Source organism: Aythya marila, assembly GCF_965140915.1.
Source record: "Aythya marila genome assembly, chromosome: 2".
Lineage (NCBI taxonomy): Eukaryota > Metazoa > Chordata > Aves > Anseriformes > Anatidae > Aythya > Aythya marila.
In genome coordinates, this window is record NC_139043.1 from 114,952,872 (window position 1) to 114,976,572 (window position 23,701).

Genomic DNA, 23,701 nt, shown 5'->3' on the forward strand with positions numbered 1-23,701 from the left:
TGGCAGGAAAGGGAAAAAGCAACAGCAAGAGGAGAAAGTACAAGGTCCCTTTTGTTCCCACGTAACACACAAAATCCAGTGCAATGCTGTGTTGCTGAAACGGTATCAGTCAAGAGCCAGCAACAACAGCTTTCCCCTCCACACAACCAGACACGCTGTTTTCTCTGAAGGCAAAATACTTGAATGCCACAGATAGTTCCCTGGACAGCTCGGTGCATCAGAAATAGGCACTAGACTAACAGACCATCTGGACAGCAAGAAGTGCCTGCAGTAAGCTTTAGACCCCTTGCAGCATCCGTGGCATAGATGGCTCTGCTGCTAAGTGCCGGAGCTTGAACACAAGCTTCCCAACAAGTAAGAAGCATGGGAGCACGATGGCACTGAGCTTTTTAGTATTTGCAAAAAGAGGGGGAACAAACCCATAAATGCATGGTCACTCCTCCTTTCACTTCTGGTGTGGCTGGCCAAAGCTCAAGCGTCTCCTAAGTGCCACTTCAGAAGACACTTGGCTCTTCTCAGATGCAAAGCTGACCTTGAATAAAGCACAGGCTGAATGCTTGGGAAGGAGACAAGTAATTTTGAACCTGCAAAAGGCTTTGTCTGCTCCTGTCTGAAATTAGGCCTACGGACCAGCTGAAAAACTTTTTGAAAATGCCTGCTTTTCCTCACAGCCTGAAATTTTGAGGTTTCTTTGGAGGTGGGAAGGGAGAAACGAACTACCAAACAGAGCAAACTTGCTGTGACAGCAGTAATGAAAACATGTGACCTGCACTGCAGGCAGGCAAGCCCTAAAAGCAGTTGAATTACCTGTCATGCTTTATTACACGTATCTATTAATCAATTCTTTTCTCTGGTATCTCTCATTTCAAGTGTCTCGTTGGTTTGAAGAAGAGGCAGAGCCCATATGCAGATGCTCATCTTTGTTTTCCAACCTGCGCTTAATTAGCTGCGAGTTGCTTCAAGAACAATTTAGGACAATGCTTCCACTGCACATTGTTGAGGTCTGAGAAGCTTCCCGTGTTGCTGCTTCCCAGACACGTGCAAAGTGTTTACCTCTGCTCAGCTGTGGAAAAAAAAAAAAAACAGCCTCTGCACCAACTGACAGGGGGAAATCAGACAAATGAGGGGTTGCTTTTACTCCCTGTCCCCCTCTCCGCCCCCCACCTTCGAGCAATTCTTTCTCCGTCACCTAGTTCTGCTAAAAACCTTGGAAGACAGATGTTTATCGTTAACACTCCAAGTTGGGCAACCGTGCCAATCACTGTGATGGGCAGATAGCTGGGGCTTGCTCTCCGAACCACGCCATTAGTCACAGCGATGACAGCCTCAGACGCTGAGTATCTCAGGCTAGGAAACAGACAAAGGGAACTATTGCTTATTTTTAATAAAATAATTGCTTTAATGCAGTATTTAAAATAATTTTAAACATCTGATCAATAAGATACAGTACACAAATATGGAAAATGCTGCACTTTACATAAAAAGTAAAGCTAAGCATTTAATTATACAAAACAATTTTGCCTGACGCTATCAATATCTTGCAAACTATAGCTTAGTCAAAGTACTGCTTTTCTTTTATATATATATATATGCCATATATACATATATAAATAATTTACAGCATTCATTTGCTAGATTTATTATTCACTACTGTTTCAACACAAAAAACGTAACTGACTCAAAACTTACTGAATTTGGTAACTACCTGCAGTGGTTCTGATGGCAGAGGGCGTTTGAGTTATCTATCACTTTAAAGTTTTAAAGTTGCATGCCAAATAACCATAGGAAGCTTGTTCCTTAAAAGAAAAAAAGTTTCAGCAGGAAGCCATTCAATACAGTCAGTGCCTTTCCCACTGCTCCTGGGAAACAGCCATGCTATGCAGCACTGTGCCATGGGAGGCAAAATATTTGGAGGCTGGGGAGAAAGGTGACCAGGAGGCTTTCCCTTCTACCACAAGGCAGTCTTTACCAGCAGAGGAGATTTTTGAATCTATTCTAGCAGTCTTAATAATTTGGAGTCCTCCTCTTCATTGAACAGAAACCAGGCAACTGGCTGAACTAACTACTTTCTACTTGAAAAGTTTCCCTGTTATACCATATTAAGGTACTATAAACATTAAGATGACAACTAAATCAATACTCTCAATAAAGCAGTGAATCCTGTGCTTTCCAAATATTACTCTTCTCCTTAAGACTCTCCAGCTGTAAAGTTTCAGAACATTTACTAGATCTCAAGCTTTCATTTTTATATTTTTTTTTCAGTCAGCACAGGTTGTTTTGGTTCATTTCTTTCTAAATCTATACTTAGGCTCATTGCTATTTTTTGATATCTACATAAAGAAAAACATAAGGGATCAGTTAATGTGTTTTCTCTTCCTTTTTAGGCTCTTTCACTCCCTGTATTCAAGTTTAGTAACTGCACATTTTCCCAAACATCCAAGCATGCCCTGCCTACACCATTTGATGTACTTTAACCACAAGAACGACCAATTTGTTCACCTTCCCTCAGTCACTTCGTCAGCGAAAAGGGGAGGGCAGTTGAGGTGATGTAGGGAAGAGAAAGTGTCCCTTGTTCCTTTCACTTGCTACTCTGTTCTCCACAAAGTAGCACTCAGTAGTAATTCTAAACCCAGAAAACTGAGGGAGATGCTGAGTCAGACAGGCAATACATTAGCATGTTGACTGACTGCTGGTTCATGAATAAATACAGTTGTCATGCTATGCAGTGCCTTTAAAATGTTACTTGTTTCCCTAGATAAGGTTGGATTAGAAGAAGGCACTACAGACAGAACAGATGTTGCAGACTCTGGAATACTGAAGCAAGTGACACACATAAACGAGGTACACATATCAAGCCCTCAGAGCCTGCGAGACAGTTAAATGCAAGCAGGTAGTCAGGTGCTTGTGTGTGCAGCTCAGTGTTTTCACTGGTTTACAGACTGGGTTAAACCAAGTATTATTAAAAACCCTACAGGTGCTAAGTTAGGTATTTAATAAAAATGTTTATCTGTAAACAAGAGTTATCCTTACAACGGATCATTTTCCAGAAATTGGAATTTCAAGACAGTGCAACAATGCTTCAGTGTTTTCTTTGGCAGTAGACAGCAAGTTGAAATGTAAAATTCAAATCACTTCAGAAGAGCACGGTACAAGGTAAGAGAGTGCTTCATCTCCCTCTCTTGCTCCATGCAGAATATCAAGTCCCTGAGACAGACACGGGTTATTCTTGGACGAAGCAGCTGCTTTGTAAGGCTAAAATTTGACGATCCAGGAGCGACTCCATTGCCATTCAAACCCTAAAAGTGGGAAGAGAGAAAAAAAATCATGTCAACACAAGTTTTTAAATCAAACTGGTTGGGTTGTACTGCTTGCTTGCATAAAAGTAACCTGTTGATGTTCAGCTTTACATGTCAGAAACCAGCCATCCAGATGTCCTTGTACATTAGATACTTCAAAAGACAAAGCAAATACCTGCCAGTTAATGGTTTACTTTAGTCAAAGCAATGAAATGACTTGTTAGAAAAAAATCCTTCACTTTTTTTTTTTTTTTAAACTATACTACTGTAAGATAAATAACTGCTGTTTCACCGAAGCCATACCACGAAGACCTGCACTGAGAAAGGACAAGCTCACTGTGAAAGTCGTACCACCACAGCTCCTGCGCAGAGCCCCAGGTTGTGCAAGGCTTTTGCTCCCAACTGCAAGCACCCAGTCTCCAGATGTTTGCACCTCTTCTTGAAGAAAACCACAGCTGAGAACAGGCACTAGCCTTGAAACATGGCCAGGAGACACTCTTATCCCAGCCATCACCTGTGAAACGTCCTTTAAGGAAGCAACAAATGCACGCAGTCAAAGTGTCCGGGTGTGCAGAGTGCTGTATCTAAGCCTATCCATCTCAGTCAGCTGCCTCACTCGGTTATGAAAGCACAGTCGGTGTGGAGATGATGTTTAGTAGTTGTACATTCAGGCTATTGGAATGAGCAACCCCCATGCATACCAAAATGCCCCGAGATTTATTATTAGGGGTGGGGACGAGGAAGATTACCATGAGCTGCACAATAGACTGGCTACTTATCTTGGAGCCAATCTATGCTACACAGCCAGTCTCTTATCACTACTGGAGGGTTCTTGGTAATGAACGCAATTTGTACAAATACAAGTGCTCAGTCTCTGTAACTTCAGCAAGGCGATGCCTGCCAGCATCAACACCGCTTGGAGATGGTGCTGCTTGGATGCTGTGTTAACTATATCAATTCTTACCCTAACACTCTCTGCAAGACTTCAGCAAAATGACTTTGCCCACTTTGCTTAGAGAAATCTGGTTAAAAATATATATATTAAAAACAAATACCAGTGGTGGTCTATCTATAGTAGTGAACGCTACTGTTGTTAGGGGGAAAGCATTGAAATTTATTAAAAAAATAAAGATTCACCAGAGAACACATACTAACCACAGAAAACCCAGGGCATATCACAGAAATGGAAGCTGTATTTCTTACTAGCAGCATGCAGGGTATTCAGCACCATTTCATTTGCTTTACAGTCAATACTATTAAACACTATGAAATGCCATCATTTGAAGCTTTCAGTTTGTTAAATGGCTTGGAACAAATGCGCGTGTGGGGAAGACTGCTGGCCACGCAGCACAGAGAGGGCACTGCTGTCCTGGTAAGACACAAAAGGGTCACAGTTCAAGTTTGTCATATGACAACCCCGAAGGATCCAGGGAAAAGATAGCTCTGCAATGCAGCTGCCAGCACGGGTTGAAAAGGAGGTCAATCCAACAGGATGCAGCAGAAGGCCTCAGGCAATGTTATAAATGAAACAAACCCCAAGGGTTTTCAGTAACCCAACAGCAATGTCCTTTATAATTCAAAGAACTTTCTGGAGGTGAAAGTATTTTCTCTCTAAATAGTCATTAGACCAGAAGCCTTACCTTTAAAAATATGCAAAACAAAGCCACCTCGATCCACTTATCTCCCTTACAAAAAGGAGGCAGACATCACAGATCCCCGAGCCTGCCCGGGAAGCTATCAGAGCTGCAAGATGTTACAGCAGAGCAGAAGCTCCGAGCCACCCATGTTTGAGACAGAGTTATGGATTTATTTATTCTTAAATTCTTACCCATCATACCAGGGCAGAGCCACGGAGCCACGTTGTGCTGTAAAATCACCTCCAAAGCCAAAGCTTATGTTGGACTTCTGTTTGCTGGATGCAGCTTGTATTTGCAGCTCGTATTTTTATATTTCATGCAGCAAACGGGCTGATCAGAGCCGAGTACAGCATTTCAAGGGCTCTTCAACTAGTTACTGAGCACATCCAAAGCAATGACCACCACATCCAAGCCGAAAGAAAAGGCCCTTCTCTCGAGGTGCGGGATGGTTTAAAAATCAAAGAAGTCCGTCAGCATAGCCGACTCCAGTCCAGACTGGGACTGCAACTGGGCTTTGCCTGGTCAGGAAATTCACCCAACACATTATGGTAGGTTGCACAAAGCCTCCTGCACATGTCTCTGAACACAGCTTACACAGGGATGAGCACTAACCAACTGCATCAAAGTTCTGGCCTTTCATGGTTTTGTTCTGAACACCGGAAAAAACGGCAGAGGGTGATATACCTGTCTCTATAACAAATCATTTAAAGAACCTAATGGAAAAACATTTGAAGCTATGGTGCCATCTGCACACCAAAATGAACCATCACACATGCTTCAGTGTCCAGGACTTTAAGAAGTGCCCAGCTCTGAGCTCTTCAGCTGACACAAGGGAGGCTTCAGGGGAGGGCCCTCTGCAGCTGCATGATCAGAAGCCTCCTCTTCAGCAAGTTCTGTCTGGGCAGCAGGTCAACAGCCCTGGGGTGCTATCAGTCCTTAAAAGAGAGGACTTATCTGGAGCATTAGCAGCCCTCCCCTTTCCATTTCACGTAGTCCTTGCCCAGAAGCTGCCCCATGCTGCTTTTCAGACCTTAGGACCTGCGCTAGAACACCAGCCCATGCCTTGCTCCCAGATCTCTCTATTACATTCCTCCAGTCGGGCAGCAAACTTCTTCCTAAGAAAAAAAAAAATATCTGCAGTCCTGTGTTTTGCTTATCCTCAGAGTCCAGTCAGATCAGCAACTCTGTCAGAGAAATACACTTCCGTGATCCTCACAGCCTTCTGTATATTCCTAGCAGAGATGAGTGACTGTCACCAATTCTGGCAAAAGAAAGCACCAAGGAGCTCCTGCAGTCGTCCCATATGTGTTTTGCAGCTAGCGTCAGGAGGTTGCTCCCAAAACGTGCCTTTAAGATCTTTAGAGCTCTCTCCAGTGGCTGGATGAAGAATTAAATACTGAATCTCTCTGGAAAGACAAGCATGAACTTGATTCAGAGCCACAGCTGTCATGAAAGGCAGTGAGACTTGCAGGACAAGAGTTGTCTTCTACCTGAGCTACCATCGTAGCCTGAATTCCTAGACTCCAAGGTATCTGGAGCACACGATCCAGAAGCCTGCATCTTGAGTACTGGCAGGAATATCAAAGTTGCTCGGAGCTACTGGATAGGACCTGAAACAACGTTCACGGAGGTCAGTAGAAACCTGCCTTCCCACCCACCTGGGCCAGGCCCAGTGGCCTGTTCCTGGCAGAGCACACGTTTCCTTCTCAAGTTTCGTGGCTGCACACAAACTGCATGCAGAATTTCAGACCTTTAGAGCAGAATTAGAGAGGGGCACTTTAAGGAAGCAAACTTCAGTCAGACGTTAAAAGTAAAGTCAAGAGCTCTCCTTTTAATTTCTGGTGAGGCATAAATACTTTTAAGTCTCCAAGCTAAGATCCCAAACAAGTGCATAACTGAGGCCAGAGAAAACAAAGTGAAAGAATACTCCAGTGACAAGCCAAGTGCACCGATGCCACCTATTCTACCAAGCCTCAGCTCAGTCTGCGAGAAATACTCCCACATTTGTAATGCTAAAATACTGCATTAAACAGTGTTTATAAAAACATGAGTTGTTTTTTAAAAAGCTGTTGCATCTTTTTTTAAAATCTTATAGGCCATTAGGATAGATCAAGCTGATGTCAAAAAGGCTTAGATCTCTATTTCCAGGCTGCTTCTCACGCAGCTGAAAACAAACATGTATATTTATGATGTTATCTGTAGCCTACAAAGAAGCCTCCCTGAGCTGTCAGATCCATACAACAGAGGATGCCGTTCGACTGCATGTTTTTCCTCAGATTTCAGTGCAACATTCCTGCAAGTCCCTTCAAACATAGGCAGCAGCACACTTTACATACTGAAACAAATTCCTGCGAGTGCGTCGTCAGTTTGTTCACCGTTGTGCCCGAGATTCATGTACGCACATCACCGCGCATGGCTACATCAGATGCTTAATCTGTACCTGGAGGTAATGACTACTATACAAATATGTCATGTTAGTTAATAGACAATTATTAAGCTGAAATTTTCTGGCTCTTTGCCACATCATTTTAAGCAACGTATTGTCAACTAAATTATAAATCTCTTGACCCTTCACATGTCATCAACGTTTGCGCGTTACCAATATGTTCAGCCTAGAGCTACAACGCAATTAGTCATTTAAATTGCAGATATCTTTCACACATAAGAAGAATTAAGTTCATATCTAGCACAGAGAGAGCACGACACAGGCCGATGAACTGTACTTCTGAAGCTTATGACTGGCAGTCGAGAATATCTGTGCCTGTTTAAGAGGGGAAAGAATTCACGTCAAGTGTATGGCCTAGACTGACAGCAGCCAGGAAATTCGGAGCTGAAATTGAAACTCTCTAGCTGACAGGGGTGTGTGTGCTTAGGTCTTGCAGCACATAAGATGCTGAAGCCATATGTTATAATTAGAGCATGCTTTCAGCTCCCCTCTTCCCCAAAGGTACGACGATCCTTGTAGACTCTTCGGTTGTCCAACAGCTTGAATAAGAACTAGGAAGTGAAATCAAGAGTCTGCATACATGAAGTAGAAAAAAAAAGAAAAAAACTCTCCTGTATCACTTCAGACTGAAGTCTCAAAATGAGCTGGGAAAGGGATAGTAGGGAGAGGGAGGCAGACACGTAAGAGAGATAGAGAGAAGAAAATCCCTCAAGTGTAGAAACAGATTTTGTAGTCTGGCTCTGAAGACCTACTTACATTCAAGTAGCCCAGGTCCAATTTAAAGTAATTGATTTCAAATTCATTTTCTGTACCTTTTAAGAAAATACCTTAGTAGACTATCAAGTACCAGTGCCAAGCACCAGTCAGAAGCCTCTCTGTACCCCATGGATATACACAGGGCAGCAAGACCATCCTCATCCACTTTTTAAGTGGAGCCAAGTTTAAGTTCAATTAATTCATTCTGAGTCACTTCCTTTACACCAATAACAAAGCAGATGAATTATGCTAATGTATCCTCATTAGAGGAGCTTAAGGTCAGAAGGGTGACAGTAACTCCTAAAGCTACCACTTCCAGAAGTGCAAAGCCACTTATGTCCCTTCCCTTGACTATCATGCATCCCTCCCTCAAACACCAAAAAAACCCCAGTGATTTGATTGTCACGCAGTGGGAGAACAAAATGCTTCTCTTGCTCAATCATCTGTAAGGTGCAGGGTTTGCTTTCAGTTTGCAAAAAAGGACTCGTTGCTCGACAGCTTAGTTCTTCCTGGGTCAGCCTTAAGATCATTTCCAGAAGCTTAAACCTGCACCATACACAGAATGTGCTTGATCCACACACTGGCATCCCCATCCATAAAACAAGCAGGATAAATTTGAGTTCTATTAAGAATGATGAGATGTGGCACAGAGCTAGCCCTAAAAGAGAAGGTGACCAGCTTGCTTTCTCCACACACAACGGATATTAAAACTAGAGCAATGACTAGCACAGAAAACAAGGTATTTCTTCCATTTCTTCTTGCCAAACTTTCCACTAGGAAAACACAAGCTTATTTGTGGCCCGCTGTATTGGAAGATGTGCATCACCCTGCAAGCATCGCCTTATTTTATGCTTGTTGACTGGGATTTGAATGCTCAGAAAGCATTTGAGCAGCTAGGCGCTGACCCCAGGATACTAGCTGCACCATTTACCTGAGCAGCGTGGAGGACCACAGGGCCTGCGGATCAGCTGAGGGCAGCATTTTGAGAAATACCTGCAAGACCTGCCTCCCCAAGGCTGCCACTACAGCCAGACAGAGCGACAGCATGCGGATACAGCTGCCTGGTGCACCTCTGCTTCCCATCCCTTCCACCAAGCAACTCGGCACCAGCCACATTTACCCCAGAGAGACCTCCGGGACTCCCCAGGGGAAGGCTAAAAGATTATTTGTAAATCATACCGATGACAGCCTACCGTATGGCAAGACCTACACTTATTGAGAGAGTAGCTAATCCAGGCTGCAGACTGAAGAGCACCCACAGGATCTGGAGGAAGAACACTTCCTTTGCCATTGGCTCATGCAAGAAGTAAGAAGAGACAGAAGGTTTACCTGTGATTCCGTCAACATGAGCAACCTGGGAGAATGTAAATGAAGGATACAACATCAAGGGCACTTTGGGGCACGGCAGACTGCATCTCTTCCAATTGTTTAGGGTGTTATCGTTGAGCCAGGAAACAGGTGAGAAAAAGCACTTCCCCAAAAAGTCAGACTGACTGGGAGGCATCCAAGTAAGTTTTCCCTTAGAAAGTGAAAGAATGGTCCTACCACAGCCTTTAGGTGCTTACCACAAGAGTAACATTCGGCCTCCTCACTCAACTTTCAAAAATGTAGGTAGAGCTTTTTCCTCCCTACTGAGTGGTAACACACAAAAACACTGCTCTCTGTTCAAGGCGGATGACAAGCTGGGAAACAGAATACCTTCAGTTGAGGAAGAAAGTTTACACTCAGAGCTGCAGCCTGTTTCCTCACAGGGAAAAAAAAAAAAAAAAAAAAAAAAAAGCTCATTTGCATGAGTTTTCAAACTTTTAAGACTCCAGTTATAGTGAGAACTAGACAAAGACATTCTGAAAATGGCTTTGTCATCAGAAAAGCAGAGAAACTTAAATCAAAAATAACCCTCAAATATTTCTCAATATTGGGAAGTGTTAAGGGGCATTGTACCAACCAATAAAGAATGATGAAACAGAACACAGAATCAGAAAAACAAATCTGTGGCTTCAAATTTACTTTTTCTGATTGTTTTTTTACAAGAAGCATTCTCCCTTTTCTTCAAGATGAGTTATGTTTGAAGTCTCCCCACCCTTTCATTCATTAGTATTCCCCACATGCACCCAAAATGGGAGAGATAACAAAGTGGGTAACAAATACACATACCCAAAAACACAAATTAATCAGATCTAAAAGACTGACTCATTTGTATCCAAAAGTGTCCAGAGGGACCAGAATGAGAGGGATGAAGATATTACCACCTCTGGAATACAAGTAGCACCAATTAGCACATTTTCACAATAGATGGATTTTCTTAGCAGGGTTTTTCTTAAATTATTCTCTCTGAACAATGCCATTCAAATGTTAAGTTGCAATAAAGTCAACAGGCAAAATAAAGACAATATGCAGAACTACCCCAACTAGTGTCTCAAGCAAGAAAGGCACAGGAATTCCCATTATAGTGTTTTTTGTTTTGTTTTGTTTGTTCGCTTTCTAGGCTTAGAGCAAGCCTTATTTTTTCTATTCCATTATCTTCATGGAGTTCCCTCTACTGCTGTTTCAAGTGTAGCAATACATAGGCAATAACAAGGGCAGAATACATTTTACCCTTTTTTAGTCTTTTTTTTTTTTTTAATGCTTTAGGTCCAAAATAGTTGACAAACAAAGTCTCCTGGGCAAGAGCCTCTTTCTTCATTTGTCATCTGCCACTCTACAAAACGATGTGGCAGCTGGTAAGCAGGGTCTCAGTTGTAAAGCACATGTTTGTGCTATACCACATTTTAGTTCCCAGATTAAAATAATTTTTAACAGGTCATCTTAAGGGGCTAAGTAAAGAAACCATAATTTAAGAGAAGAAAGTGGGGTGACTGTGTAGGAATTAGATATTCAAATACATGAGGAAAAAGACTTTCCAGAAGAGGTGCGAATCCAAGTGGTTGAGCGTGGAGTGAGCAGATAGCCGAGGTGGGGAGAACCATTCCAAACAGACAATTGTTTGTGGAGAAAAGAAAGAGTATGCTATCAAAATGCTGGTTTTCCACCCTTCACACTTACTGTTACTGCAAGAGAAAGCATCAGATCCATTCTGACCCAGTCTGTTGAGCTGCAGTCTTCCAGTACCAATTACCTTTTGGTACTGGGCAAAAGCATATATGATATAAATTTGCTTTCAGCATCTCGCTTTTTCAATACATAGTGTAACTGGTTATTTCTTCCCCGTCTCCCCAAATACCTCAGGGATTCCAGTTTACATCAATAATGGCTTGAAACCATTCATTTCCTTTAATTATTATGGTAAGCAATTATAAAAAGCTGAACACACAACTTCATTCTAACACAGACTTAAGAAATACAAACACTGTACAAAGAACATTAGGCTAAGGCAAGCTGAAGAAGTCTTATATTAAAAAAAAAAAAAAAAAAAAAACTAATATGGTTAACATCAGTGATTTCATTCAATACTATCAAAGGATCCTTCACATTCAGGAATAATTCCTTCCATCACACCTGTCTGCCAAGATATTAGGCTTTAAAAAATGGTCACAGGAGTATTATGCACAGATTTACTCTTTGACATTGCACAGTCAGGAAGTTCTGACATTTAAGATTACTTGTGAGTAAAGCTGTCTGTATTTGCAATTTGAAATGAGAAAGTACATCCTGCCTGCTTAAATTATTCTCAGACAGGTTGCCCAAAAAGATGATTTTAAAGATGCCCAAATGTGCATCAGCCTAAGGCCATATCGTACTTGCTTTCAGTTTCAAAGACCTCCTTTCATCTCTGAAGAATGGAATGTTGTTTACTGCTCAGAATGTTTTGCCATGTTATCATGAACGTATTACAAATGTTCTGCTTCTTGAAATATAGTGTTTGTCTAAACCATTTTTTATCCTACATGAGAAGTCTTAAGCCTTTTATAAATCTTGTTCAGATATATTGGGACACTTAAATGCTTAAGTCTAAACAGCCTTCACAAGTTTGTTATCCTGCATAATTTCACAAAATAAAAAAAAAAAAAAAAGAAAAAAAAGAAAGGTCCACAGAGAAGCAGAGAATTGCTTTCTGGTAGCATGAAGCCTAAGCACTAGGCACTGGAATGCAAAACTGCATGTGAGAAAAAGTAGTTTCACTAGCAGAATTACTTTCACCTACTGCCCTTACAATTCAGCCTAGTACGGCAACCTATGGGAGAAGCATCTTAAAACACAGCAGGTAAATTTGTGACAATGAAGTGCTATCAAGGTTTATGGTCAGTTTTACAGATGTGGTCTAAAAACATGCTCTTTTAAAATGGCAACGTAAATAATGGATCACCACCTTACCGTGTCAACACTGTTATGTTTCACTTTATTAAAGCTTTACAGACTTGTGCCAAAATAGACACATTGCAGATGATGAGAAATAACTGAAAAGCACCTAAACAGGCTGCCTTGTTAAATATTCAGAAACAAACCCGGCATAATTACAGAAAACCACTACGAAGAACAGGAATAGTTACTCGATAGATGCTTATGGGAAGAAAAGGACAAGGAAAACTGTTCTCATGATGAATTATTTTTTTTTTTAATTTTCCAAGGGTATTACAAAAAAAAAAAATAACTGCACTTTCAGCTTCATGTGACAGTGCATTAAAAACATCAAAGTGAAGAGCAGCTACCAAAAAGCCTGGCATGTTGTTTTCTGTAGCTTGTTTAGATACTGATTTCTTCACTTCACTTGCTGTAAACAGTGAGCATTCAAGGAGTTGTTTGTGTCTGTGTCCATGTCAGAACAAAAATCAAAGAAACAAGTTGACCTTCTCTCCTCAGAGAGGAGTCTTGACACAGCCCAGGCTGAGGGGAAGCCTAAAGGCCAGGTGCCATTACTGTCCCTGTTACATTACAGGCATTAGCTGAGCTTTATTAAAGGTCTTTATGGACTCCACCATGCAAAAATGCTAGAGTACTTTCATTTATAGGCTTCCTAGGACACAGGGAGGGGGAAGGAAGCCTTAAGTTTTATTAGACAGGAAAACTTCACCACCATTTCCACCACACAAGTTACTTCCCAAGGCTTTTCTGCTCGTTGTGCCTGGGTCACACTCCAAGCACCCATTTGTTCACATGGCGTTGAGGCTTCCTGAGAAAGAATGGCAAAACTGGCAACAACACTTGTGGCGAGGCATTTCTCCCATCTCCAGCCAAGATGATGATCTCCAACAGAAGCAGGCTGTCAGACTCCTTGTAAGGAACTTCTGCAGCCTCGTAAGCTATCCAGGTCCTGGAAACAGCTAATCTCCAGCACAACACTAAGAGGTTCAGACCAAAATCTGTTAAAAGCACCTTCAAGGCATTTTTGAAGTGCTGGATGAGCCAGAAAAGGAGAACTGACACACTGCAGGAACTGAATGGTCTAGCAGTACATATTCATTTCTGGTGCTTTTTTGGTGACCCAGCCAAGGCAAACTTGCAGCACATTTGATAAGTCCCTACACACTGCATGTAGAAAAAGGCATACAGACAAATGTGAAAGAGCTGTTTCAAAAAGCCATCCAAAACTTGCATCATGAGTTCAACTGCTGGTCCATTACAACCAGCTGCTGTGGAAGACCACCACAGCAGTGTTACCCTTCCATTGCAGACAGAAGTTTTGAGCTACCATTTCATTTAATCCTTTACACACAGTGCTCTCACCCACAGTTCTTCATATAACACACAAACATACCCATTAACTTTACCAGAAATAAGCTTTCCAAGCATCTAGCCCCTGGACCACTTTGCTTACAGCAGGTAACCGGTCATTTTGTCAAAAGTATTTTCATTTTTTCCTACAGGGAGGGATGAAAATAATTTTATATGAAGATACACCACCACCACGCAAGTCATCACAAGAAATCTCAGTACCTCCAGCCCAGATCCAGCGTTTGATGAATCCAATGGCCTCTTCTTCCTCGGTCCAATGGCTGCCAAAGCTGTGAGGTTGGCTTCTCTTTGTTGCATTTGTGCTAACTCCAACTGTTGCATCTAGTTTAAAAAGAAAACACATTAATTGCAATGCAGAGTATCCTAAAGGGTTTGTTCTCTTTATCACAGCTTCAGACAATTCAGTAACGCTTACTGCAACAACTCATTTGACAGCATTTTTTCCTGTCTTTCTGGACACTCTTGACAAATTTCAGTAAGAAGTTGCTCTTAGAGCCTTGAAACGTTAACAGACCTACAGGAAACACTGCATAATAACACTTTTTATGGAGATTGCATCGTCGTATCAACACACTCAACTGGAGCCTCATTGCTGGTTCTTTAACTCCAAAGCCATTTCTGATTAATAGAAAATATTTCATCGGAACTAGTTTATGTAGCTGCATTAGTATTACAAGTTGAAATCACCAAGCTCTGCAAAGCAGTCATATTCTTAATTCACAATGTCAACTCACAACTGTACAAAAGCAAGACATGCTCAGCTTCTCCAAACTGTTTTATATGAACCCTGAAAATCAGTATTACTGTTTTGAAACATATCTAACTGAACAGGTCGCTGTCAGTTCACCAATGTTGTCCCCACACCTGCCCCAGAATGTATTTGAATATTCAAATGCATCTGAAGTAAGTTAGAGATGCATTGCATACACTTATTTTCACTCAGCTCTAAAAACCCTCAACACAAAGATATCCTCTTTGAGAGGCAGAGAACCTCTGCTTGGGTTAGGTAGACTTTGGGTGGGATTATTTTTTATTTAAAGCCTGATAAATTAGCCAGCAAATCTCAATGATATTTTAATGAACTTCAAGTAGCACAACAAGGCTTCCTGTTCTTTTAAACATTTGGGGATAGGAAAAAGCCTATAGATCAGAGGAGGAAAGAGAAATCCTTAGTCAAGAGCAAAAAATAAAGGTTTATATCTGCATTTTGAGGTACATACTACATCACTCTACTCAACTGCCAGCTGCTCTGGAGCTCAACCCCAGGCAAGCCTGCTAAGAGAGTTACTGGCCTGGGCTGCCCTCTTGCTAACATGGCTACACTGCATTCAGATCCTTCATCTGGGAGCACAGGTGGAGGGGAGCGCTCCCTCTGTGCAAAAGGAAGCATTTCTGTTTTGTCAGGCTGGGTTTGTCCTTCAGCACAAACCTCTGGGTTTGACATTAGTCCTTGGATGATCTGACACGCAACTGCACCAGCTCCTTGGCCAATGCTCTCCCCACTCTCAGAGCTTACAAAATGTATTTGGAGCGGAGCTCTCTGCGTGCATGCACGTGTTTTTAGAAAAGAGCATACGGCCACATCATGGTAGTGAGTTATCCAATTCTCCTCCCTTCCTCACCCCCAGTCATTAAAAACATTAATTGGAATTCCTCGTGCAGTCAGTACAGATACTTCACTTACTAAGCCTGCAATGCACTATGTCTTTGCTTGATTTTCTGCTGTCAGAGATCCTAATTGAAGAAAAATTCAGCTCGTAAGAAGACCTGAGCTTGTGGCACCTATATACACATGGCACATCTTCTCTCCTTGCTGTTACTACTAAAATAAGAATCCACAATAAAGAAGTACTGCTGTTTGTTGGGGAGGAAGTTATCGCTGTGGTTTGTTGGTGGTGGTTTGTTTTTTTTTTTTGTAAGTTGGCTAATTTTATTTGAGCAACCATTTTACTTCCGATAGGTAGACTCATTCTTTCTTCAACCACACTATCAGTTTCACATTGAGAATAGCATTAGCTAGGCTACTTTAAAAAAAAAAAAAAGGTATTTCAGCGCAAGAACCCTAAATGGACATCATTCCATTTAGGACTCCATTAATATATATGCTTGGGATTTTTCAACAGAAACTGTGGAACGCAAGACTTTGATATACATATGTTATGAGGAGTTTTTCTTTTCTGAGGATCAGACAAATCATTCAGTTACAAAAACACTACTTACAAGTCAGCTTTGATCACACTATGTAGGCTTTTGCTTAGAGAAACGTAGCAGCGATCCTGCAACACTAGGCACCATCATTCACCTACCGTACACACTACTCTTGCTATATATAAATATATAAATTGTTAGTTTAAAATGTATTGCATATTTTTATGTGCAATAAACATACAGCTTATTTATTATATTACAGCATACTTATTTTTTACAGCATAATTATATTCAGGAACACAATGCAAATATGACTATGGGGGGATATGGGAGAAATACGATTAAAAATCGACTCTGGGGGCCGATTAAATTCCAAGCTTCAAGAAAAGGCTCCAGTGGAAAAGAAAACCAAGGGGAAAAGATGATTCACTTTACTTCCAGGAATCACTGCACCTGAAGGACTTTAAGATGACTGAACTTGAACAAAACAAAGTAAAAGCCTTTTATTAGCCCAAGCCTGTGCTTCCATCCCTGGGAGAGGCATTAGAAAGCACAGCACAGAATCATAGGATCACCCAGGTCAAAAGGGACCCACAAGGACCAGAGTCCAATTCCTGGCTCCACACAGGACCACCCCAAAATTAGACCACGTGTCTGAGGGAATTGGTTGAAGACTGGGTAATACACAGGCACGAGCACTCCCCTGCCTTGCACGATTCCAGCTGAGAAAGCACGCAGTCGATTTGGGCTCCCTGAGGGGGCAAGTGATGCTGCTGGAGGGCAGTGCTGGAAGAAAAGTCAGCCCCACGAAGGGCAGGATGACACTTGCTGGGAGGTATGAAAAGGATGCATTTTCTAGAAGCAGAACTGATGCATCTTTGACCACACAATTCCCAAAACGATGCTGAAAACACATCAGAGCTATACCATCTCTTCCCAGTAAGTTTTCCACCTCGTAAATTGTCATTTTTTTTCAAGTCAGTCAGAATCTGACCAAGGCTTCAGAGGAAAAGAAAAAAATAAAAATCACTCTTGTTCCATTCTAGACATCTCGGGGATTTTCTGAGAATATAATTAAGACAAATGAATTTAAACGCTCAATCTCTATAATGGACTCAACAGATCCCCATTAAGACACGTGGGCAGTCATCCAAATTACACTGCTGAAGCCAGCAAAATCATTTTTTCAACAAGTTTTGTTCCATTAAAAAGCATGGTATGAAGTGTCCAAACATCTTGTGAGCAGTTAAAGCAAAGAGGATAAGAAGATGATAACATCAAGGGACACCTGGGGGATACTGGCTGGCTTGCTACTGTTGGATTTTCCTAAACAAGATTAGGAAAGAGTAAGAGGCAACTACATCGAGTCAAATCGGTTTTTAACAGGTATTTCTGTAGCACACAAGTTAGGGCAGAAAGATCATTGCAACAAGTGAAAGACATTAAAAGTAGTATATAAGCTGCATTGAAATATGAAGCAGAGAAGTTGTATCTAGCATTGTTTCCCTTCCAGGGGCTGCTTTTTTTAATATCAGTATCTGACTATAAAAAAGGGTATAAATAGAAACTATCACACTCAGGTATGTACCTTGAAAACAGATTTTTTTTTTTCCCCTTCAAGATAGAAGTGTTTAACAGCAATTCGAGAGGAGCAAGGCAAACCTGTCATACATTGACCCGCAAACTAGAGGGTTTCCCCCTTCATCTCCCGACAGATGCTGTTGTTTCACCATGACACCGAAGTCGATTGCATGTTCTGCCCCAAATTCATTCCTTGGGAACAGCACTAAGAGCAGACAGGCTACAGGCAAGAGGCAAATGAATGCTCCTGCTCTCGCTCCCCCTTTCTGATTTTTACATACACAAAGAACCACAGTACAAAGAGTTCTAAAAACCTGTGTATAAAGATCAAATTGCTATGGAAAACGTCTCAGAACTTGTAAAATAGTCTTTGTTGCTGCTGGCCTTTTTAATAATAAAAATAGGGTTTAAAGTCTGGTCTTGCAGCAAGCAGGAATCTCTAGGGTGACACAATAACCATTTTAGTTAATCTGACCTGCAGCATAAATCAAGAAGTAAGGTATGTTTGAAAGTCCTCCCTTATAGTGAAATGGCATTTGCAGCATGGCTGTAATCACACAAAATGAAAGGTTTTAAAATTGACCTCTCTGTTCTTCACGCAGTCCTCTACCGAGAAAAACATTTCCTTTTCTGCTCGCAGAAACTGTATCTCGCTTACGATGCCTCGCGTTCCACGTTTCAGAAGATATGCATAATCTATTTTTACTATTACATCAATGGCGCTTTTGGTGGCATTTTAATATTAAAAATTAAATTTCAAGTCGCATAAGGAAACAAGAAGAACTTCAGCTATGAGACGTGGAGACTTTTTAAAGCGATACTGCGTGTTGCTTTTGAGCTTTCTCAGTTAGGAAGTACATGATAAGCAATTGTTCAAGTAATCAGAGCTTCCTATCGAAGTCATGAAAATTTAGCAAGCTTTTCCCTGAACTCTGCAAGGAAGAATGCCTTAAACACAACAAATGAAGTCAACTCATTCACACTAACCAGTCCATGAAGTGTATAGCAGCAGGTGACTGTAATATCAAGTGGGCCAAAGGGGTAACAAAAGCCCTTGTGCTTAGCCACAAAGTGGAACAGGACTGGTGTAAGACTTCACAGAAGGCAAAATACATGAAACCTTTACTCTCTAGGTCTTCAAGAACAGTTTTACCAGGAAAGGTTTTTGTAAAGCTAGAGACAAGATGTTAAGCATCATTATTAGTCAGCATTTGTGGATCAATAACATGTCTGAGGTTAAAGAAAAGCCAAATAGATGGCACTTGTCCAGCATAATGCTGGCAGATGAGACGCACCTGAAGAAATTCATCCTGCTGCCCACATCTGCAGGAATTCCAATACACAAAGGTACTAGGAAAAACCTGGAGAAATATTTCTTTCATCCACTTCTCACGTTTAAGTGCTAGGAAGCTTTGTTTAGGAAAACAAAATAGTCTTAGCGATGCAATAGCAAGTCAATAGAGCCATGCGGATGGAAATGAGCTCACGAGAAATGCTTGTAAGACAGATACAGTGCTAAACACCGCAGTTGTGGATTTGGGTATAAATTATACAAAGGAAGAGACTGAAAAGCATACGTACATGATTCTGGGTTTAATATCAAGAAAAGAGAGCAGGGACTGGGATGTCTCCACATGTGATATTGTAGGCTGACAGAGTATGGGACAGATTAAATAAAATATTTAAAGTAACAGAAGAACTGGCAGGAAAGGAAAGCAGGGAAGGCTGCAGACAAGTTAATGTATGCCTAAGGGTTATGTGTGCTATCCAGCAATAAGTACATCAGGAGTAATAAAAGCACTAAAGTAGATGAACAAGAATTTGTATAAGACTTGCAGGGGGAATAAAGCAAGAACTGTAGGCATACAAAAGAGGTAGAAGCCCCCAATTCTTCCAGCTTCCACAGTAAAGAAATAATAAATTTATGAATATTGAAATATTACAGATAAATCAAAGCACCTGTCACATGTCAACATTTCCTTTTTACCAGCTTGCATCCACGAAAAGGGAACCTCAATGTATTTACTACAGCACTTCAGTATATATTTTAAAAGGTAACTTAACATTTAGTTCCTTAAAAGTGGGGCCACTTAGCGCCCTGAGTTCTCTCTCTCCTTTTTATCCATTCATTTTCCAACCACCTTTTTCAATTAAGTTTCACCGTGTTTTAATGCATCCTCCATCTAATGTTCTGAAACTGTTCTCAGTTGCTTCTCCCCTTCGTTGTCTTCTGAAGAAAGCACTCAATTTTTTTTTAATTTTTTTTTTTTTTTGCATTCCCTTTAAGCATTTTATAGGAACTTGTGATGAAAATGAAAAATAAACCTTAACAATCTGTTTGCGGTTCCGAGCCTCTCACACTGGTTCTCATAAAGCTCAACCAGCACCACTGCCTCCAGCCTCTACCTTTTCCACAGGAAATTTTCTGCCCTACAGGTTGAGCGCCGCTGAATCGGAGTTCTCATATGGGGGGCATTCTCCGAGGAAAACTGACATTTGAAGGCTGCATATTTAAACACTTACCATCCTCTCCTCTTGCCTGTAATGCAATTTCTCTTCTCGCAATTGCTTCCTTTCAAACTGTTTTAATTAGCCATACGATTAGTTTCCAGTGACTTTTCCCTCTGTTGTAATTTAGATTTAAAACCAGAAAGGCAGAATAGCATGTGCCGAGCTGAAACGCAGCCTAACTCACAGAGTTGTACACCGTACTGTGGGTTTATTTCACATTGATATTCCCCACAGATGTTTCAGTGGGAAAAGTGCTTTTGTTTTATTTCTCCTTCAACCGATACTTGACATTTTCTAGCATATAAATAGTGAGGTAGCCACAAAACTTGAGAAAAAATCCAGGGTGCAGCAACTTCATGACTCCTAATTTTGCCCATTCTTGTAAGGATTTCCTAGGTTTAGAGTGCATGGTTTCCTTTTTCCAGCTTTTTAACAATTACAGGTGCATTTTCGTGCACTCTAGATCAACTAGAGTGTGGTTTAGCCTGTACAGTCCCATTAGCTTGCCTTACTTGGAGGCCCAGAGAAGTTCCTGGGTGTCTAATATCCAGCACAAAGATCTCTTTATGCATGTTTTTTTGACACAGCCTAGGCTACTTTTGTTGTGAAGCCAAGAAATAGGCTACAGCACCACATCAAAGCAATATATCCAGTAGTTTTTATCATTTCAGATGCTATCACTTTTGATAAAACTGCTCCATCGCTGTCAGCAGACTTGCATTATCACAACAGGACTGTGTCCAGCCCTTAAAAGACATCACTTTAAAACCATTACAGCTCCGGCAAACCCACAATATTTTGAATGATTTTCAGCTGATGTAGCACTGTGTGTTCTCCCATCCTCAAGGTCTCAAAACCAGAAAGTGCCTAAGACATCTTCCATGTGCAGGATCCTCCATCTCACCACACACTCTTCACCCAACATTTCTCGGTACAGAACTCTGGTTCTCAGCTCTCCATTATCGCATTTTTTGGTCACGTTCAGTGCTAACACATTTAGTGTTAACACTTCTTCTGTTAGCGTTTCTAATCCAAGGCCATAGACTTTCAGATGGCTACACATTCATTACAGTCTCTCGGAGAAACTGCCAGAAGACTATTTGAACACCAAAGAACATGCTTAGTAGGGTGATGGGGGGCTTTTGTTTTTCAAAGATAAAGATAGTTGCTATCACTTCCCAGCCAGTTGAATTTAAAATATTATCTTTATGGTACCCCAACTGTTCTTATCTTATCCTTCTTCATAATACCAGGATGAAGGCCACATAAATGGGGATTTGGTTCACTTTTCAGTTCATTTAATAATCTAACTTTTTACATGATTTCCATTCTTAATATTCTGGAAGATTCATTACATGGATTCTTAGACCCTTTCTTACTTGTAGGACTACTGTGCAGAGTAACGAAATGTATACCTGTTCAATAATTATCTTTTTCTCAAATCATGCAGACACAGGTAAGAAACACTCCAGAAAAACAAAAGTGATATAAATCAGTTAATTAAGTAGAAGCTCTCAGAATGTCACTGAAGCGTCATAACAAGTCCATTGATTGTGATGAGAACTTATTTACTTTTTTGGCAGGTTATGTTTCACGAGGGAGTTTCCTTTTTTCCCTGCCACAAGAGTGGTCTTACAGAACTTGAACCATTAGGTTCAGAAGACTAAATACAGAAACAGAAGAATTGGGGGCAGGAAAGGAAATAATTCAACAGCTTTAAAACTGAGGGCTGGGGATGGTAGGGAGAATCGGGTTACAGCTGCTTGTTACCCAAGAATGCATGTGGGAGAAAAGGGAAAGCTAGGATGGACACATGTAATAGACTTCAGTGTTTACTGAGAAGTTTTGTTGTAACAGAAAACTAGAGTTTTCATCCCAATCAGTTGATAAGTCTTCCTAAGATCTCATCTGCTGCCATCTTGTGACATCCATGTCAAAAATCATAACAATAAAATGCACAAGTGTGTCCAGTCTGTACAAACAAGTGACTAAGAAGACCTGTGCAGTCATAAGATCTGTGCAAGCCAGAGCAGGAAGGGAGCAGGCAGGTTTGCTGCCTATCATCAGGTACTGCATATGCTCCTTCCCCTTCTTCAAGATGTGGCTGCTCGACTTTTTCATTGATAAAGGCTGCAAGATGCATCAAGGTAAGAGCAGAGGTGAAGGCAGCTGTTAGGGAAATAAATAAAGATACTATTAGTACAATACCCGTTTGCCTGCTCAATCCCGCAGGTATAATCTGAAAGGTACAAAAGATCAGAGTTTCTTTAAATTTACAGCACACTTGCATACTGCCTTTTTTACAGGTCCTCTTTGATGCACTGCTCACATCGCATGCTTGCTCATTTGATAGCATCCCACACCTATTCAATTTAAGTAAGCTCCTTTCAGGGAAGAAAGAAGTCTGCTGATAAGCTACAAATATAGCTGCAAGAATTATTGTATCAGCTTAACATTTTGTTTATAACTAGAGGTATAGGTGAAAGCAGAGCAGGACATAGCAGAAATCACCTAAGAAAATAAATTTTAAAAGGACAAGCATCAGGGACAACAGAGCAAGGACTGTATCCTCTCAGCCTGAAGTGGCAGATAAGGCTGAATGAAAAGCAGGGGCAATTTACCCAGGCTTTGGGAATGCTGCTACACAAAGAGCTGGCCTGTGAGGTGAGCAAGGACAAAATTCTTGAGTGGATAAAGGAGCAGCTTCGGGCAAGCCCAGCAGCTGTCTCAGAAGGAATGTGCACTTTCTGTAGGTATTAAAATTTGCTGAAACAGGAGAAAGGGGGAAGTAAGTACAGACTCAATTCGTGGCAAGCTACAGAGACTAAAAATACAGGGAAAACTGACTTATCACTGGGGAAGTATGAGGTAATAGGTTATGTGAAAAGGGACAAAAAAGGTCACAGCAATTATGTACAGCCTGTTGGATAAAAGAATCCACTGCCACGTCTCTGGATGCACTTCCAGCAATTTCAAGAAGTTGCCTACAGCTACTGGATGACAGCACATCCTGGATTTAAAAGTATTCATGGTCATCGTGTACACCTTGCATTCTGGGAAACATCCCTTTAGAACATGCTTGGGATGTCCAGTGGCATTACCCCACGCCCTCTCCCTCCTCCTAGTAGGTTACCATTAACATAGAGAAGACAGCTCTGAGGAAGAAAGACCCATATTTTTTAAGAACTATAAGGGGACAATCAGGTTAGGCGTTCCAGTGAATACTGGACCAGAATGGCCTGGAAAAGATCCATTTCCAGCTGACAGAGGTATCGAAATTCCCATCTCAAGTGAGCCTTTTCAGGCATTCACCCCAGTATACCCTGCACTTCTGAATTACCTGTTTCAGCCTCAGGATATTTGTTGATTTTTATTTTGATCTTATTCCAGTTCTACTCATGCTTGCACTTTTTTACGCAGATGTGAGCTGATCATTTACCTACAAACCACTGATGAAGTGTCAAGACTGACCAGCTGCATTGGGGCTCACTGCAACTCAGCCTTGAAGCAGACAGAAGAAAGCACTCATGGCACAGAAGGTGGGTGTCCTGCACATGAAACGCGGTGAGATTCTGGCTGCCTCGTGGTCAGGAAAGAAGAGGAAAAGGCAATACCAACACAAAGATCTGCATTGTCCAAAGAGGAAAATCTGCCTC

General features: G+C 41.3%; 1 protein-coding gene across 1 annotated transcript in view; it reads right to left on the reverse strand.

Annotated features, from left to right (window-relative positions):
• Window positions 1-1,529: 1,529 nt before the first annotated feature.
• Window positions 1,530-23,701, reverse strand: part of TAF4B (TATA-box binding protein associated factor 4b) — a 70,074-nt gene continuing 47,902 nt past the window's right edge. The window contains exons 14-15 of the mRNA XM_082755451.1: window positions 14,007-14,126; window positions 1,530-3,296 (exon numbers count right to left, since the gene is read on the reverse strand). Of these exons, the coding sequence (XP_082611577.1) occupies window positions 3,129-3,296; window positions 14,007-14,126 (288 nt within the window). The 3' untranslated portion in view covers window positions 1,530-3,128. The remainder of the gene's footprint in view (window positions 3,297-14,006; window positions 14,127-23,701) is intronic.